Here is a 19,649-nt window from a genome sequence, read left to right as displayed (position 1 = left end):
TTTTGTTAACGTATCTGACATGTTTTTGTATAGATCTGACTTCTCCTTAAATTAGCCTTTAACTTGAAAATTAAACATGCGTGACAGTGACGTGTAAATATTAGGCGACCATTTAGAGTACTTCTTCATCTTTATTTTTGTAGAGATGGGTAAAACACGAGCAGATTACCAGCGAGAGTATAGAGAGAGAAAGAAAAAAAACGACCCTGAATACTTGGCTAGAGAAAGGGAACGTTCAAAACGTTATCGGATACCAATAAAAGATCTGTCCAAAAAGAAACAAGCCAGTATTAGAGAACGAAATAAACAATATAGTAAAAAGTATAGAGATATAAACAAAAAAATCCTACTGCGGCTAAGAGAAAAACAGAGAGAAGTAACAATTTCTGAACCAGCACCTCTGCCGAGCATTTCCAGTAACACATTGGAGTCTTGCAGTCCAATAAGTTCCCGCAGTTCGCGAAGTAATCCATCACCGCTTCTAATAAAAATGTCCTTTCCACAAAAGAAGAGAAACGCAAAAGCAGCCAGTGCACTACAAAAAGCCAGGAAAGAAGCACAATACCTGAAGAAAAGGATAGAGATTCTGACAAGAGAGAAAAGAAAGTTGGCGAAGAGATGCCAGCGGTTTAAAAGTAAGCAAAAACACACAGTCACTGCTGCTAGTACGTGCATCCTTGGATCAAGGCAGAGTGAAACGGCACAAACACCCAGAAAGAGAACAAGACAAGAATTACGTCAAGCAGGAGTGAGTCCTGGAAAGATGCCTAGGTCTGTTGTAAAGAAACTCACCATGGCAAATGCAATTCTTGATGAAATTAAAGAGTCAAAGAAACACAACAAATCGCAGAAAGTTCGAAATGTAATTCACCGCGTTGTTAGTGGGAAAATAGTAAAACGCTCTCGTTGCATTTCCTTCTACACCAGAGCACCGGTATTCCGAAATCAAGTATTATGAATACTAATACAAAAACAATACAGTTACAGAAAAGAGCACGACTAACTCTTGCTAGGGCGTGTTTAAAAAATCGGGTTGTCGATTTCATGAAACGAGATGATGTAAGTATTTCCATGCCTGGAAAAAATGATGTTAAATCGTACGAAGGAGAAAAACACCAAACCCGCATTCTCAATGATTATCTCTCCAATGTGTACGAGAAATTCAAAGCTGAACACCCTGAAATAAAGATATCGCTGTCATTATTCTGCTCATTTAGGCCAAGATACGTGCTGCTGACATCCTGTATTTCGCGAAATACATGTCTCTGTATCAAACACCAAAATATGGCAATGATGCTTAAATGTCTACGCTCCATGGGTATCAACGTGTCAAATAATCCAGAAGTGGTATGTAGACAGGTGACAAATGATGGGATGGAAACTCTACTAGGTAATATAAGGAATGACGAAGTTGAATTTGACACATGGAAAAGAGTGGAATCCGATGGAAAGAAACGAATGAAAATTGTACGTGAAAAGAAAAGTAGGGATGACTTCATAGCTTTGATGAAGAGCGCCTATGCAGAGTTTTTGAAGCACGTAGACCGAGTTAAGACACAATATGCTGCTTTGAGACGCCTGAAAGACACCCTTCCCAAAGGTCACATCATTCTGCAAATGGATTTTGCTGAGAACTTTACTTGTGGAAGCATGGATGAAGTGCAGAGTGCTTACTGGAATGCTACAAATGTCACACTTCACCCTGTTGTGGCCTACTACCGCACCGCTGACGACAATCTTGAGCATAAGAATTACATCTTTGTATCTGATGTAAACCATCATAATTCAATCGCCGTTGTCACAATCATCAAAATGCTCACGAAAGAATTGCGAGAAACATTTCCTGAAGCAAAGGTAATCCATTACTGGACAGACAGCCCTTCATCCCAATATCGCAACCGGTTCGTGATCGACACAGTTGTTCATCACTACGAGAGGCATGGGTTCCATGCTCGTTGGAATTACTTTGAAAGTGGACACGGGAAAGGTCCATGTGATGGACTTGGTGGCTCTGCCAAGCGACAAGCAGCTGATGCTATTAAACAAGGAAAAACGACAATCCAGGATGCCAGCGATTTCTTTGCGTGGGCTTCAAGAAATGAAAAATCGATACATTATCGATTTTATTCAGAGCCCGAATACCAAGTAACATCCGAAGAGCTAGAGATGTGTACTTTTAAAACTATACCCGGTACCATGAAAATACACGCGGTTTATCCATCCAGAGGTGAACTTTACACCAGAGACGTTTCTTGTTACTGTCAAAGATGTCTCGTTGGTGATTTGTGTGAAGGATGGACCAGGAGTAACAAGAAGAACGCTGTATCGCCTACAGAAAACCACTCATCATCTGCTACAGTTACATGTACAAGCCGCAGCCGTGAGGATGTCAATGTCATTGCCGTGGAAGGCGATTATGTTGCAGCCCTGTATGATTGTCAGTGGTACGTTGGTCAAGTAATTGAGTATGACGAGAATGACGACGATTATAACATAACATTCATGGAGCCAACACATGGGAAAAATAAACACCCGACATACAAATGGCCAGCAAGAGCCGATGCCTTGTGGATTAAACCAAATGATATAATCTGTACCATAGATGAGCCGAAACCAACAGGGAAAAGCAGGCGTCAATTTGTCCTTGCAGAAGAAGACTACGAAAAAATAATGGCTTTTGTTGCTGTTCGTGGCTCGGAATAAATCATGATACTAACTTAGACTGCATGACATTGTGCATTTCTAAGATGTGTCTCCTTAGATACCACAGAATATATATATCTGAGCCAATGAAAAAAGCATTCTGACATAGTGTGTAGTCTGCATCAGATACGTTAAGTACATGTTTCCTGAAAATATTTACGATTTCGACACTTTTTCTAACATGAAATTGAATTGACGTTGAACTCAAGTTGCGTTATTAAAAATACAATTAAAAGTCGGTGTTTATAGGAGTTAAAAATGTGATTCCCACATCTACAGCAGAAATTCCAGCATGTGATGCGGAAGAACAATGATTTTTCGTTTTCGTGTTAGTTTGAGCTTCAAATTTTAAAACCGTTTTCAAGGTTTAGAGGTTCTAGAGCGTGTTAAGTGTTTGAAATCAGTTTGTTCGTGTTAAACTCGTAGACTCAGTATAAAAGAACAGTGACATCGACTGGAAACAATAGTGCATCAGATACGTTAACAAATGACTACAATTAAATTATACGTTATTCTGCTTTTATCTGGCAGTTTTGATCAATGTTAAATATAAACCTATTTTGTACCTATGATAGAGATTGCATAAAGTAATGCTGCCACCTTCTTCTCGATGTCTTGATTTTACTATGATAATTGGAACACATTCGTTCTTTTCTGTGTGAAAAAATTACCCTGTCCGTCGGATTTCGTCGCAACACTTTCCCAATTTTCGACTTGACCTACATCGTTATACGATTGAAGTGAATCCCTCTAGGTGTTGCCTTTTTGTAACAAATGTATTCATTTATTTAATGTTCATTGCTTTTTAGGAGGTCAATCATCAAAGACTGTTAACGTATCTGATGCATATTTTTCTTCCTAGTATGAAACACGTTGTTCACGTAAAATTGGAAATATGTTTGGGTCCCCTGAGACTATTTTTCATGACTTTAATTGATAAATGATACTTTAAAGCCAATAAAACGTTTTCAAAAACAACTTCAATTTTTAGGAATTTTATTTTACATATACTGTTTAGCATGGAATCAGTGAGTAAAGTTAATGGACCCAGTCCATAGTCCATAGTCCATAGTCCAGTCCACGAGTCGAGTCCAGTCCAGGTATTAGACTCTGCCAGCATTTTTGAGGTAATGTTTGTCTCACACATCACCTCCAAGGAAAAACGTGTAAAATAACAGATATTTGCCAAGATCATTCCACTGAAATTCAAAATTCATACTTTCCATTTTGTTCTTTACTACAATATCATGACCTAAATAGTTTATATGGCACATAGACAGTAACTTTACATTACTATCATTATGATATATGATTTGCAAGGTACTTGCCATAAAACCAATTACATTCTAAAAACAGCTACAAAATTTACAGTGGTTGTGGTTTTGTACTCCAATGACCATTCCAAGTGTTTATATCAAACCAAAAGACATGGAAATTTATCAAAAGCACTGTTGAGTTTAAAAGGAAGAATCAATAATTCACAGTGTACTGCCTTGTGTACACAGAGAGATGTGTATTCCAGCAGTCATTGACATGACATGACTAAGGCATTTTCCAAGGTCACAGTGACCTTAAAATGGTTTCTGCAGTCATGGCCATCTGCTTTCTCTGCTGTTTGGATGAAGTTGTGATTTTAGAACTGTACAACACTTGGATGTAAATTATTAGGGGGTTTTCTGGTATTTGTTTGAATTTTTTTAAATTTCATTTTCCAATTGTTCTATCAATAGACTTGTCAGTTGAACTCATTGAAAATCCATAATACAAGAAAACAGATGCACCATACTGGACAAAGTGTGAAAGATTTCATATTTCTAGTTTTTTTATGGCACTTTTTCTACAGTAAAATATTTCAAGCAGATCTATGTGTTTTTACTGCTACAAATTATTCACTTAAAGGCATGGTTCAGCTGTTAGATTATCTTGCTAGGAAATTTACTTTCTAGATTACGATTTCAATGGAAAATGAAAGGCTATAACACCTTCATTATCCTCTTACAGACAAGAACAAACTCGATCCCTGGGATCGATTCCCCTACCTTTATATTAGAAACCTTCACACAAATCATAAATGACAAATCACCTTATGAAAGCAAAAACAACATTTACACAAGATGCCTGTTTTTTTTTACATCACTGATAAACGTCATCATGAGACCACGCAGAAAAAGATTATGTAACAGTTAAAGGTCACTGAACTTCTGATGCACCCTAAATTGCTACAAACATATTATCTAATCTGTCACATTTATATACGTACATGATTTAAATAATCTAGCAAATGATTCAATTTCTTACAAACACAAAACAGTTTTGACCTTCACATCACATGTAAAGCCCATGTGAGTATCATGTGCAAAATGAAAACTTAAAGGGCAAAAAGAAAAGGCAACCATGAGCCTCTATTGATTATATACATTATGGGTGTACCTGGGAACATCAAAGTAGAACAATAACCATGGGAGATTGGGGCATTGTTTGTGTCTGATAGACACAAAGCACTGATCGATAGAAAGGGCATTTATTCTATTTATAATGCATCAGTGCTGGACATGTCTCAATACCCAGGCTTTTGAACTTCTACTGCTCCCTTTACAGGAATTGTATGCAAATTGGATTTGACTGATTGGCAAAGCCATACTTCATAGACAGCCTCTTATACCCCACTATCTATTGTAGAAGCTAGTGGCCTTGCCTTATCCTCAAATGAACCAAAATTTGTCCTTTTATATTTCAAAACACAACAAAAACACTGTTTCCTCTTTAATTTATAGCATTGTCTCAATGATTCAAACACTATTTTTCATTTGGATGCTGCCCATACACAAGTTGTGTAAACTCTACTCAAACGTTACCAGCAACTACCATACACGGTACAGTCAACACAATTCAACGTATAATACTGTGGCCATTTATCCCTAGGCTGACAACCCAATTCTAGTTTTGAACCAAAGGATACGCAGTGCTGAGTAGTGGAAAAACTGTGCCTGCTGTGCAGAATGGTGAAAGTTGTGTCAAAAGTGAGCAAATATTTAGTATTTACTGTCTTGCATGCTGTAAATTTTAATCTGAGTCTAAAGATGTGATACATTCAAAGATAGACACTCACCGCTGATTTTCTTCTCTTGTGATCCACCATATCCAGAAGTGGAAAACATTCCCTGAATTCATCAACTGTTGTAATATTTTTAAAACCCAAACTGTATTTACAAAAAAATTATGTTAAGGAAAAAAATGCAGGGTGACAAAAGTCAGAAAACTGAAGATTTCAAAGGGAAAAGTTTTTCTTTGGTGATATGCCAAAGCTATTCTTTGCAATGCTGGGATTTGACATTGCATCATTCTCTTTCCACTATGGTTGCCAACATGATGACCTTGAAATACGGTCAGCCAACACAATGAAGAACCGGTTGGTATGTGTGCACAGTCTTGTTTATTGCTGATCAAAAAGTGTTCCCTTTGTTTGACGACGTAGATTATGTGCAACAAATGCTGCACAGAAAAACAAGACAATTCTTTTCCACGGTGATTTTTTGAAACAGTTGATAAACAAAATCAAGCTTACTGACTTGGCTATCTATATACCGTGATCTACTTGACTCTTTCTCCCTGCGTCAATGGATCTCCGGTCCCACTCATCGTGCTGGTCATACCATTGACACTTAATCACACGCATTGATGATACTACCATTACCAACGTCCGAGTTGAACCTATCTATGCCATATCTGATCACTATCCTTTGCTTTTCACTGTCAACCATCGCCATTGCTCTGCAGAAAATCGGCAGCGTATAATATCAAGAAACATGAAATGTTTTTCTGCTGATTCATTCGCCAATGATCTCTCATCATCAATTCAGCTTCAGCCAAACACCGAGGTATCGAGAAATTGGACATAATGAATCGCGTATTACGTGACACATTTGACAACCATGCCCCTACGCGTGTGAAATTTGTTCAAAATAGACAACCTGCACCATGGATCACCAAGTCTGTTACGAACGCAAGATCACAAAGAATGAAAGCTGAACGGATTTGGAGAAAATCTAAACTAGAAGTACATCGCAGATTTACAGAGAGTTGCGGACTCACGTTGTTCGCCTCGTTGAAAACGCCAAACGTCATTATTATTCAGACTTGATTGACAATAGCAAAGGCAACCAGAAACAGTTGTTTAATATCGTTGAACGGTTAATCGGCCAACCTCGGAGATCTGTTCATCTTCCGAAGCATGATAACCCGTCAGAAATCGCCAATCGCTTTGCAGATTTCTTTTTACATCGTGTGAAGTCTCTAGTTTCGAACTTGAGCCAGTCATCCGACGATCTTCACCATCAACGCTCGTCACCGATCTGCGATTTGAAACCCGAGTGTCGCTTCGAATCTTTAATGCCAACAACCACTGAGGAAGTCTTGCGTACCATTCGGTCATCTCCTTCGTCCACATGTTGCCTAGATCCAATTCCTACCAAGATCCTGAAGCAGCCAGAAATCCTACAGGTGTTACTACCGTACATAAATGAACTCTTCAATGACTCTTTACGTGATGGTATTGTACCCACTGATTTTAAACATGCTGTTGTTAAACCTCTTCTCAAGAAACCATCTCTTGATCATGAGATTCTTAAAAATTATCGGCCTGTTTCTAACCTACCATTCCTATCAAAGGTATTAGAACGCATAGTTGCTACTAGGCTGACCAATCATATTGCTAGTCATTGCCTGAGTGATCCGTTACAATCTGCGTACAAAGCTGGTCACAGCACAGAGACTGCTCTCTTAAAGGTTACTAATGACATATTGTTAGCACTTGATGCAAAACGTGATGCATTTTTGGTTTTACTTGATCTTTCTGCAGCGTTCGATACCGTTAATCATAATATTTTATTAAGTCGGCTGTCAGACCTTCTTGGTGTTTCAGGAAATGCGCTTAATTGGTTCCGCTCATATCTTTCTAATCGTAGCCAGTGTGTTATTATCGATTCCACAAAATCATGTTTCCGTCAAATTGATACCGGGGTTCCACAAGGGTCCGTTCTTGGCCCTATACTATTTAATGTATATACATCTCCTTTGGGGAAATTAGTTGCAAGTCATGGTTGCCTGTATAGTTTTTATGCAGATGATTCATCATTATATATGTCTTTTAAGATCAATGAAGCTTCTGCGACAGCCAGCAATCTTGAACTTTGTATTTCACAAGTTAGGTCCTGGATGTCTGCTAATTTCCTTTGTTTGAATGATGATAAAACTGAATTTGTAACTTTCTCTGCATCTTTCAGTAATGCTTTGGATGATAGAATACGGGGGATACGGGTCGGTGAAACATTGATTCCTGTTCAATGTCAGACAAAGATTCCTTGGGTTATCCTGGATTCTGGTCTTACAGTGTACCCTCATGTCAACAATATATGCCGTTTCGGTATTTTTCACTTACGACGCATTGCAAATATTCACAAATATCTTTCTAGATCAGACACGGAACAGCCGATTCACGTTTTTGTGACATCTCACATTGATTCATGTAATTCGCTTCTTTATGGTCTTCCGAAATATTCAATTGATCGCCTTCAACGTATCCAGAATGTAGCTGCCAGAATTGTAACTCGCTCAAGAGTCACTGAGCATATCACCCCGATTTTGTTTCAGTTGCATTGGCTGCCTGTGTCTCAACGTATTGTTTTTAAGATTCTTATATTCACCTTTAAATGTATCCATTCACTCGGTCCAACTTATCTTTCTAGCATGGTTAATTTGTACGTCCCAACCCGTAATCTAAGGTCCGCTGACCAATTTAAACTGTGTCAAAGCAGGTCGCGCACAAAGAAATATGGGGATCGTGCGTTCAGTATTGCCGCCCCCTTTTTATGGAACAATCTTCCAATTGAGGTTCGTCGCTCCCCAAGCCTGACAAGTTTTAAATCAAGTCTTAAAACATTTCTTTTAATTCTGCTTTTAACTGAACTCATTCATTGTATTTTTTTGTTTTTGTTTTGTTTTTAATTCTTGTAACCTTTTTAAAATTGATTGTATTTTACCTAGCGTCTCTGATCACACTATTTGTGTGGATTTAGTCGCTTTATAAATGAATAAATTATTATTAATTATCATAAGGACCGGTATGCTAAAAGAGGTCTCTGCATGATGGTACGAGATTGCAGTGTGAATTCCCAATGAACAGAACTTGTAATTCAAAAGACAAAATCACCATGGGCATTATTGAAATACAAACTTTTGAGTTACTGTTAATGAACAATATTCATATATGCCATATGCCTCCCTTTCCAAAGGTAATTCTGGATCTTTCTCTATCTGTAAACCATAAGAAAAGGATACAATTTTGCAATATCTTTGATTGGTCCTTGGCCACAGACCAATATATGTTTATCATGGAATTGTTCAAAAATCTTCAATGGACTGTGTGACATGACCACCTGTTCTGCAGATACCTGGAAAAAGAAGACCATTTGTCATGTTGTCATATAGCTATTGTTCAGAAATTTTCAACAAAAAATTTTTTGACAAGTTAAGAGAGAGTCACATTCATTTTCTATGGCAAGAAATCAAGTAACTTAATAAATGATTGAGAACTGCGTGAATGGGAAAAATAAATTATATGAAGAAATCCTATTTTCTATTTGAGTCAAAACTAATTCAGATCTCAATGTACAAATATTGGATTGTACAGTGACAGGGACATTTATTTGAAGGAAAGCAAATTTCAGCTCTCAACACTAACATAACTAACACTTCTGAGTGACAGTATACTTGTATGGAGGTGAATCAACCTACAGTCTCAGTGTGGTAATACCTATCATCACACTGGATGGTGTAGTAGTGAACTAAGCCAAAGGTCAAATCATAGTGAGGCGATAAGGTTACAACCAGCCAGCTGTGTTGTCCACTCGGTTTACATATTACCTGATATCAGAGACAAGGAGTCTCCTTCTTGTCTGTGCTGATATCTAGATATGCGTCTCCTGACAGACATTTCTCTTGCAGTGCCATCTCCCCTTAGAAAAATATTCTACTTACACTGAACAAACTAAGCAAAATATTTTTGTTCAGTAAAATCCACTTACACAATGAAAATCTTATTCTATACATAAATATTGTTGAAGTCAACACAAATTATTCCTCCAAACATTATCAGTTTCCATGATCACTAGTATTTATTTATAATGGTATTGGAATAGATTCCCATAGGCTTGTGTCCTGGCTCCATTGCTTTTGTTTCCAATTGAATATTTTTGATAATGTGCAGTGGTTGTGCTATTACCAAGTACCAGCAATATTGCAGTATTGAATATCATAGATTTTTGGACTGTAAACTGTCAAATCACATACACTCAGAATATGGAAAATCTGTCCTGAGTGATCATGTAACAAAGGTGGTAACAATCTTTCAAACAACAATATTTTCTTTCCACCAAAGGAAGGACAAATTGTCACATTTTAAATTTTTTGATGTTTTGTGGAAATAAAAACTACGGTAGTACTGGAATAATTTAATTTCAATTGTAGGAATTTATCTGACTTCGTACTGTAATAAGTACTGGACAAGCATCAGGAAATGCATGTGCTAAAAATTAATCCAGAGATTAGAGATTTTTAGTATCACAGACCCAACCCCCCAGTCCAGGGCCATCATGATCATCATAACATTCAAAGGTGCATTACATGTAAACTCCTGGTAAAGTTTGATTTGTTGGGTTTTTATGATATAATGTTATAGCAATTAGCATAGACCCTTGAGAAAAACCTCGAGGGTCTATGATTATAGTCAGGCATATAGTTAAAATGTAACAATAATAGGCAACAAAAAAATGTAACATGTCTAATCTGGGTAATTGGGGACTTAAAATGACACTTATCTCTATCTTTTTATTATTGATAATGTGGATAAAAAAATGCATTGTATTGACAATATCGGCTGTGACTTTTGGACATGAATATATCATACATTATTATCCGTAACAGAAAATAATGATTAGAAGTTACTTTTCAAATATAAACTGACTATGACAGGTTTACCTGAACTCTTAGATTTGCTGAAAGCTGTTTAGCCTTGTCTTGACGCAATGAATTCCCAGCATTGGTCACAAAGACAACTGGTACTCGAAAACTGCCGGTCGTATCTGTCAGTTTCTTGAATGCATCTATGGCTTCTGGTAAAACTCTTCTTCCCCGCATAAGGACCCCATCTATGTCAAATAGTATTCCGAAGTTTGGCTGTACATCTCTCCCCGTGCAGAACTGCCTGGCATGACCCTGTCACAGTCAATGAAAATTAAGATAGAAATCTGTTTAAAAGCCGTTCTTATTGTTTGAAGAATGAGTTATATAACAATATGCTTTCTTTAAGAATTATTTAAATTGGGGCTTAATACTATAAAGAACTGATTCTATCGCGTAAACCATAATTCGACCTACATCCACAAAGAAAACTAGCCGCATCAGATCGAAAATGTGGTTTTACACTAATAAAGTTTGTAGCCCAGAATTTCTATACCACGGAGGCTTTGTTTTTGTTGCTAACTACCACTACCTACATGCTAAAACGGAAATGAGACTACAGAAATGTATTTTCTGAGAGCTGTTGTATTATTAGTCATTTAAAGGTGGCTGTGTAGAGCAAAGTCGAAAATTTGGTGTCACTGTCAGAGTCATTTTTGTTTCACTCCGTATAGTTTTCAACCTTTTTTATGAAGATATTGCTCTTTCGAAAATTTCTGCGATAATAATCGAAAGCCTAAAAAATTACCATAACAATGCAAATTGCCGGGAGTTGTGAAGGTTAAATTACCATATTACGGAATGAGATGGCGTAGGACGCTTCTGTGATGTAAACCCGGGTACCCGGTATGGATCTGGGCCTACGGCTTCCACACCCTTCTTATAATAAAGCCGGTAAAATTTCGGAAACGTCGTTTTCTAAAAATACAATTACTCAACATAAGACGTATATCATGGATAAAGAAGACGAATCCATTCTTCAGAAAATTCACTCTCAGCACTGATAGATCAGCTGATCCGATCGGACAGTGTACGCCGAATATTCGCCGTTGGAGTGGCACAAAGAAACGAATACACAAGATGTTTCATCATCCTTCCAAACTATGATCGAGCGATAGATCCAGCTTACCTCCAACCGATATCTTCCTTCATTACTTCTGTTTGGTACGGCGTTAAGACCTGAGCGTAAAATCGACGAAAGTTGTCGGTAAATGCCCCTACTAATCGGCGATGACATCGCCATTGCCGCTGCCCGCTGTGGCAGATACGATACGATGTACAGCCTGACGTTGATCGACCGGTCTAGATATGCATGAACGACAGTAGACGGGGTGGGCGTGACCAATAAAATCGCAGAAAATGTGTCACATGATGCGCGATTGGGGGTACACTGTTACGGTAAACAGCGGAAGTTGGTCACTGCACGTAGCCAGCCATCGTCCGCTCGCACAGCTCGTTAGCCAGACAGGAGTCTTCCTTGGCAAGCGAAGATGGTAGCCAGCTGGCCTTGCCAGCAAGTTGCGATCGGGGGAGGGGGGTACTCTGTGGCCTATAGAAGGCTCACTGTCCCCGAAACCTTTGGGGACGAAGTTTTAAAAGAATATAAATATCGTTCAAAATGAATTTAAAAAAAAAAACACTTTTGGGACACAAAAAAGTATACCAATTCTTGTTTAATATAGCAGCTCGGGGTCGCAGCGATGGCATGCCATTCTGATCAGTGTATCCGTCTGCCGGTCAGGTGCCTGCCTCTCTGTTGGCGAGATATCTCAAGAACGGCATATCGGATCAGAATCAAATCTGATACATAGATTCAGTTTACAAATGCCAAGAACTGATTAGTTTTGGAGGGTGTGGCTTACTTACATGTTTTATGCTCAATTGCGTAATTAATGATTGCAGAAATAAAATTTGACTAAAGAATTAATGCAAATTTTCATCACACTAGGATTTATTACATCGATGTGAGTGCAAATCAGTGCATTGATTCACAGTCCCTCAACAAATTCGAGGGACTGTGTTTGATTTTGGTAGGAACATCCGGGGGCGTTTAAGCGGGCCATTTGAACGATGTACGGACCGGTTTCCATAGTTACCAATCTGGTGATGCGCTTATGAAGTTAAGTTAGTTGCTAATTTGCATAATTGATGAACTCTGCCAATTAGGGTTATACATCTGAACCAAAAGTTGACAAAAATTGCTACGTACAATGAAGATCCTATAATATTCAAGTTGAGATTGGCTGATTACTAATTTGCATATTTAATGAACTTTCCTAATAAGGGATATTCATGAATTGACTGTATCAAAGTTGACAAAACTTGCCATGTACATTGAAGATAAAGTATAACATTCTTGAAAGTCATTAGCATTTTACTTCAGCTAATTACAAATTTGCATATTCAACGAACGTTCCCAATTAGAGTTATATATCTGGAATGACTAGGTCAAAGTTGACAAAACTTGCTCTATACATTGGAGATACTGTGGTGTAACATTCATGAAAGTTGTAAAGTGCTATTCCTCATAACAACATGTAGGTGAAGTGAGGGACACTGGTTTCATGTCCAATGATTGGAATTTACATCTTTACATGTAATTAACTTTTAACATTTTGTTTTCATCTTTCAGATGGCTTCACCAAATTTGATTAATTTTACACGTGAACTTACAATGGGTGAGTTGTAACACATCTTGCAGTTGGGTGTCAGCTAGTCACTGCACATTGCAAATGTGAAAAAGCAAACTTGATGAACTGTCAGAGAAAATTATTAATTTACAGATAACTGCAACATACACTGAAACACAGGAGAATTTTTGTTCTTCTCTCTGAATTATTTTATTGTTTTATGATCATATTTCATTCTCCTGTGGTATTCAGTATCCTCTTATTAAGGTAGTACCGATGCCAATATCATGCATGCTCATGTCATTCATTCACTGTTTCAAAGAATCACAATACCACCATGGTGATAATGGACCAGGACTTCAAACCAGTAACAATGTGTGAATTCAGTCATCCCAAATTCAGATGTCAGGATTTACAGAAAATCAATTTCAAAATTCCAACAGAAGGAACCACAGAACATGAACAAAAGAGTTCACAGTTTGACATTTTTGAAAGTTGAATGCAAGTGCTGAATAATACCATGTTGACATGCAATGTTGACAGGGAAATATGAACTCATGTCGTCTTCTTTGGTAGAAAATACATTGTGTGAATGGTCTGTCCTTGCTGTGAGGTTCCTCATGAAATTTTACTATTCACATATCACGGGGAGACATTAAGGCACTCCCACTTGGTAACATTTTTAAAACACATTTTTTTCATGCCAACGGTCGATATTTGACGTGGCGACTGCGCGCGGATCGCGAGATATCGATAAAAACATGTCATTTCCCGAGCGTATTTTTCACATCCCAAAGTTTTACGATCGTTTCTGATTTTGACCCGAAATCCCCAAAGGTTTGTTGTTGTGCTGATTGACGATATTCTAGGGAGTCTACAATAAGTTCGAATGACGCAATTAATTTACTTCCCACTGCAAAGACTTTATATACAGCATTATGCCATTACCTTAGGTAAGTTTTGTAAAACTTCTCCTTAGTTTTTGTCGTTTTCATTATTCTCAATCAGTTGTACTACTATATTTTTAACCAATACCACATAAACATAAGTTTTTACGTGTCAAATATTAGCCCCCACGATTACTACATTTTGTCGTCTGCCACACAGTACGCCGCACGCGTGGTATTCGTCTATGCATACCACTCGGCGGCCGCTATGTAATCAACCGCACGTAACTGTGCTAGTCACCTATGCGAATTCTGGTGGAATCAAAACTTTGTTTTCCGTTTTTTTCTCGGATTCAGTAAGAGTCGGCTTTCCCCCAGGGGTCATGACCGACCACCGACGAGAGTGGTACTGTGGCAGACAGCAGCGTAAGCGTAGACTCGTACTCCATAGCTTAGTTGACAATGGCCCCAGTGCCGAACGTTCGATGTTCGGAAGCTGAATTTAGGTGGGCCACCGGAATTCAAACTTTTACTTTTTTGAGGACATGTTTTTATCGATATCTCGTGATCCGCGCGGTCGCCACTTCAATTATCGACAATTGGCATTAAAAAAATGTGCTTTAAAAATGTTACCAAGTGGGAGTGCCACTTTAAGGGAAACCCAATATGTAGGAACAGACATGGCAAAATCCCATGCTAATGCACTCAAGATATGCCAAAGATATTTATAGATACACTTAACCACATACCTTGGAGAACCGATCAACCAAGGTAACTGCAGGTGTGCCCCAGGGATATTGAAACTCAAATTTTAAAGATTACACAAACAACCAAGTACTTACGAGAGATATTTTAATGAGAAGATGCTAAATGTACATTACAAAACTTACTTTCAAAATTAAAAAAATTCTATTTTTCCAGATATTCTGAAGAGATGCAAACATTCTTTGTTCTTGTTTGTCAATCATCCTGATCTCATAAAAGGTTGGAATGAACAAGGAATATCAGTTAGCAATGTGTTTTGCTTTTCTTTAGAAATATAAACATAGTCAAGTTCACCCTGGTTTACAACAGAAACACTTGTCAGTATTTGTGCACAGGATTTGTACTAATATTATTCACTGACAAAATTTTTTATGTAGTCAGAGTGAACATTCCAGGCAGCACCTTGTGAAGTATTCACATCAATACTTTACACAGGGAATCAACTGCTGTACTTCAACAGGTCTCACAGTCTCTTCAGATTAAAAGCTGTGTTATGATGTACATTTGTTATTTCTGGTTGGCTGATGTTGGAAGAGAACACTTCTGGTATCTTCCTTCTTAGGGATCTTGTGCTGTCTCTTAGTCTTTGCACATTGTGATACACCTTGATTACAGTGTTATCCTTCTCTCGGTTCAGGCTTGTAATAAAATATAGAAACCTGGTCGTACAACATGGCAATCCTGTGAAACCCTGTTGACATCATCATTTCCAGGCACAAGTAGTCCTAGTGGTCATGATACATGTGATGTACTGACACTGTCAACTGAAAGTGTCTATTCCACTGACACAGAGGTTCCCTCTATTTTGTATATACCGGTATTACAAATGACTGAGTAAGTACCTATCTGTAGTCTGCAAAGTCAGTTTCGGATGCATGGAATCAAAAAGTGCCTTTATGCTGTATATTAAATGGTACCCCAGATAACTGGATACTACCAAATTTCTTGTATGTACAAAACCATGTAAATCCTGTGTGTTTCCTAGGAGATTACACAATCTGGCTGTGTCTGACAATGGCAGTGGATGGAATATCAGACTGGCTATTATGTGACAATCTCCATGTTTTATCCTCTACATTTTGTTGATGATTATCTTTGAACACAGTTATTTCAAAGTCCCATCAGTGTCTTTGCTTCATCGCTTTGCTGGATAAGTGATTCACTGGCATATTTTCCAAGCAGTTCCATCTTTTTCCTCCTCAGTAGAGCCTCTTCAACCTGAATGAGTGAAGACAGAAGATAACAGTAAGCGTAGAACAGGCCTAGTTATGATTTGAAATGCGAGGGCTCATCACTTTTTAAAGTCAGGAATGCAAATGCAATTATGGTATCTTTGGTATCTCATTGACAATGTTCTGATCTCCAACTTAAAGGGATACAGTCACTGGAACTGTGCTCAAAGGTCGTATGGGACCCACACGGCAAATGTAAACATTGTATTCAAGGTACGATGGTACATGTTTGTCATAATCTACATGGTATAATTTGAATGTTGCAGCTATGATGATGAGGTGCATCTAGATATTGTGTGAGGAATACATTGTAAACAAGAAACTCGCACAGGCGCAGTTCTGACAACTGTTTCCCTTTGCTCTTACAGTTTTGCCAAACCCTGGTAATGCTATGCTAATTAAGTGATCTGACTGTTGTCTGTAAGAAGACTCGAGTAAGGGTAATAATCTGTTGGGTAAGGTAATCCCCATTACTGGCCAAATAAGCTCTGAAAGTGAATTGATCCAGTGCATTTTGTTCTTTATTAAAAATATATAAATAAATGGATAATTATATTACATCCATGCTTACAAAAGATGGCTCCTTTGTCTACAACCCCTGCATTTTGCCAATACATATTCTAATTGTGCCAAACCAATGCAATCTGCATAATTTCCAAGGTGCCAAGACACTGGCATTCAAGGGCAACTATCTTGCTAAGTCAGTGAAATTAAGGAATGTCTACACATAATAGCCAACAAAGTCACGTGGCAAACACCATGTTCAAGTGGGGATTTTTGGTTTGTGTAAACTGCAAAGCATAGCACCACTATGGTGATATTTGAGACATTCCACTCTGCTGAAAATAGGCTTTGGTTCTATACCCTTTTTAATGATGGGCACACAGCAGGACAATGGGTTACAGGTGAATCAACAATTCAGATCTTGGCAGCATATCTCACGTTATCAGTGTGTGCTTCCCTGACTGGAAACAATACTCTCAGTTATCAGTTATATCTGTGTCTACATTACTGTGTCACCAGGCAGTGTTTCAATGTATACTGCTATTTGCATCCAGTTTCTATGTATAGCAGTGATGGTTATTCATAGCTGCCATTTTGCTGATAATGTAAGGTTACAGATATCAAGACAATTATCGATTAACAGAGACCTAAAAAAGGGCATCTCCAACTTCATACACTTTGACCCTTTGAGCGCTGTAATTTTCTCCCGCCAAAAGTTTAGAGCAAAATGTTATCAATTTTTATGAATTTTTCTGTAATTTTGTAATAATTTTGGACCAAATGGACATCACATTTATTTGGCTACATTTTCTTCTCAAAATTTTGGCAAAAATCTGAGAAAAATTGACTGGGGTTTATTTTATAGAGGGGACAAAAATAGACTTTGGCGCTCAAAGGGTTAAAATAGCCACCTATATAGTCATCTATTAAATTTAGGATTTCAGAATATTTTGCTGGCAAGTTACACCTTGATGTTTCTCTTTGTTTTTAGGAGCATAGTGCTCACATAAATGCATAGGCAAAGCTCAGGACTTTCAGCTCACAATTGAACTGTGTAACCATGATCAGCTGTTCTTTTCTATGTGAATTCTGTGATGTGGTCAGCACCACATACAATATTAGGGGTGGACAGGTTATAAGGTAACCCTTACAATTCTTGAATATGGGGAGTTATAAGTAAAACTGAAGCAGATGCTTTTTAAAATGTATGTGCTGAGACGACCTATGTCAAGAGGCAATAATTTATCTCTTTATTATTACAATCGCTCTGATTAATAAAATGGTTTTCATTCATGTCAAAAGTTACAACATGAAATCAGCTGCTTGGGGGAATACAAACTCTGTAGTTTAGGTTCAGAGCATAGTGGATCATGGATGTATTATGTGCAGCTGGACAAAAATATACAGAACTACCAAAATAGAATTCAACATGGGGCCCGGGGGCACCGACGTCCTTTGTGCCTCCTTACTGTTTATTATTTGCCATAAATGTGAAATCTGGCAAAAAGTCAAATTGTTTGGACATAAATGAAAGTTAATGTGAAAGTGAATCAAGAATAAGAGATGGAACTCAATAGGATCAACAATATCTAAAACAGGAAACGGTGAACTTATATGATACAGAAGGGGAGAAAATTTAGCCACAAACTATTGTAATATAATGGACAATGGCTAATCTAAACCAAATTACTTAAACTGGATTGTTGGCATTGATTACACATGTATTTATTGTCCATCAAATAGAAAATAAATTTGGGCCATTGACTAAAAAATTTGCTTGTTACACTCACCACACTTGTACTTAGTATTTGGAGTGTACACCTATCTACAATACAATGATAAAAAGTTTGGACTCTGAAGGTCAACAGTGCATCTTTAATGTATGAGACTAAATAAGCTTACCCCTCAAGTATGTATAGGCCAAAAACAATATTTAATTTTGAATTATGTAGTGCAGGGAAGGACATAGAATATGGTGAAAAGCAAACTAAATATAAAAACTGAATATACAATTATATGGAAATGTTGTTTTACAGTCATGAGTATCTAGTGTGTGCCGAGAGACATATTAAAATTGGACAGTATCATCCTGACCAGAGTTTGTCTGAGTGGTTGTTTCCTTCTGATTTTCTGACACGGTGATAGGTACAAAATATTATGTTATTCACCATAGTTAAGCAACATAGCTTGCATTTTGTTCACAGTAGAACTGAGTTTTACATGTAAGATAACTTTCTCATAAACTGTAAATTCTGGCTTGTGGCAGCTCAAACGTCGCAATACTACATTTTTGATATGATATGGAGTGACTTGCACACATATGCAATATGCAGTGACAGTCGATATATTCATAGTAAGAGTCTACTACATTCAAGCATAGTGATGTTGACAACTACATGCATGCCAGTGCACGATTTCAAAGTAGCCAGGAGGAAATTCTAATAGTCTTTTAGTGGAAATAGGCCCTATAGGTATTAAACCACAGTGAAACAAACAACATTAGTTATCGTGACCTTGCTAAAGTGCAATCTCGGATCATGTATGATCTGATGATCATGCCAAATTACCATGTCGGATTATGCCGTGATTCTGAAGTGCGCGTAAATCGGTCAACATAAGCACACATAGACTCTCGCCAGTCGCTTGTACTGCTTGGTCTCGCGTAGCTTTCGGTATTTATACAAGCTCGTGCCTTCGGCACTCGACCTTGCGCCTTCGGCGCTCGATCGCCTACGTTGGATTACTACCGCAAGTGACTCCGGATCCGGTCAAAAGAAGGCACGAGGACTGTCGACAGTCTAAAGCACACACTGTCTTCAACAATGATGCTTCGGCGCTCGATCGCCTACGTTGGATTACTACCGCAAGTGACTCCGGATCCGGTCAAAGAAGGCACGAGGGCAGATTCGTCC

The 19,649-nt window shown here is 37.9% G+C and overlaps 2 protein-coding genes across 2 annotated transcripts in view; both read right to left on the bottom strand.

The window, feature by feature from the left end:
- LOC139135268 (haloacid dehalogenase-like hydrolase domain-containing 5) overlaps positions 1 to 12,046 on the bottom strand; it is a 31,283-nt gene extending 19,237 nt beyond the window's left edge. The window contains exons 1-4 of the mRNA XM_070702571.1: positions 11,849 to 12,046; positions 10,738 to 10,974; positions 9,040 to 9,152; positions 5,813 to 5,903 (exon numbers count right to left, since the gene is read on the bottom strand). Coding sequence (XP_070558672.1) covers positions 5,813 to 5,903; positions 9,040 to 9,152; positions 10,738 to 10,974; positions 11,849 to 11,962 — 555 coding nt within the window. The 5' untranslated portion in view covers positions 11,963 to 12,046. The remainder of the gene's footprint in view (positions 1 to 5,812; positions 5,904 to 9,039; positions 9,153 to 10,737; positions 10,975 to 11,848) is intronic.
- A 3,025-nt stretch (positions 12,047 to 15,071) lies between these two features.
- Positions 15,072 to 19,649, bottom strand: part of LOC139135267 (pre-mRNA-splicing factor ISY1 homolog) — a 16,535-nt gene continuing 11,957 nt past the window's right edge. The window contains exon 9 of the mRNA XM_070702570.1: positions 15,072 to 16,219. Coding sequence (XP_070558671.1) covers positions 16,112 to 16,219 — 108 coding nt within the window. The 3' untranslated portion in view covers positions 15,072 to 16,111. The remainder of the gene's footprint in view (positions 16,220 to 19,649) is intronic.

This window comes from Ptychodera flava, chromosome 6, assembly GCF_041260155.1.
Source record: "Ptychodera flava strain L36383 chromosome 6, AS_Pfla_20210202, whole genome shotgun sequence".
Taxonomy (NCBI): Eukaryota; Metazoa; Hemichordata; class Enteropneusta; family Ptychoderidae; genus Ptychodera; species Ptychodera flava.
Note: the sequence above shows the minus strand (reverse complement) of the source record. Positions and strands in the feature narration are given on the sequence as shown.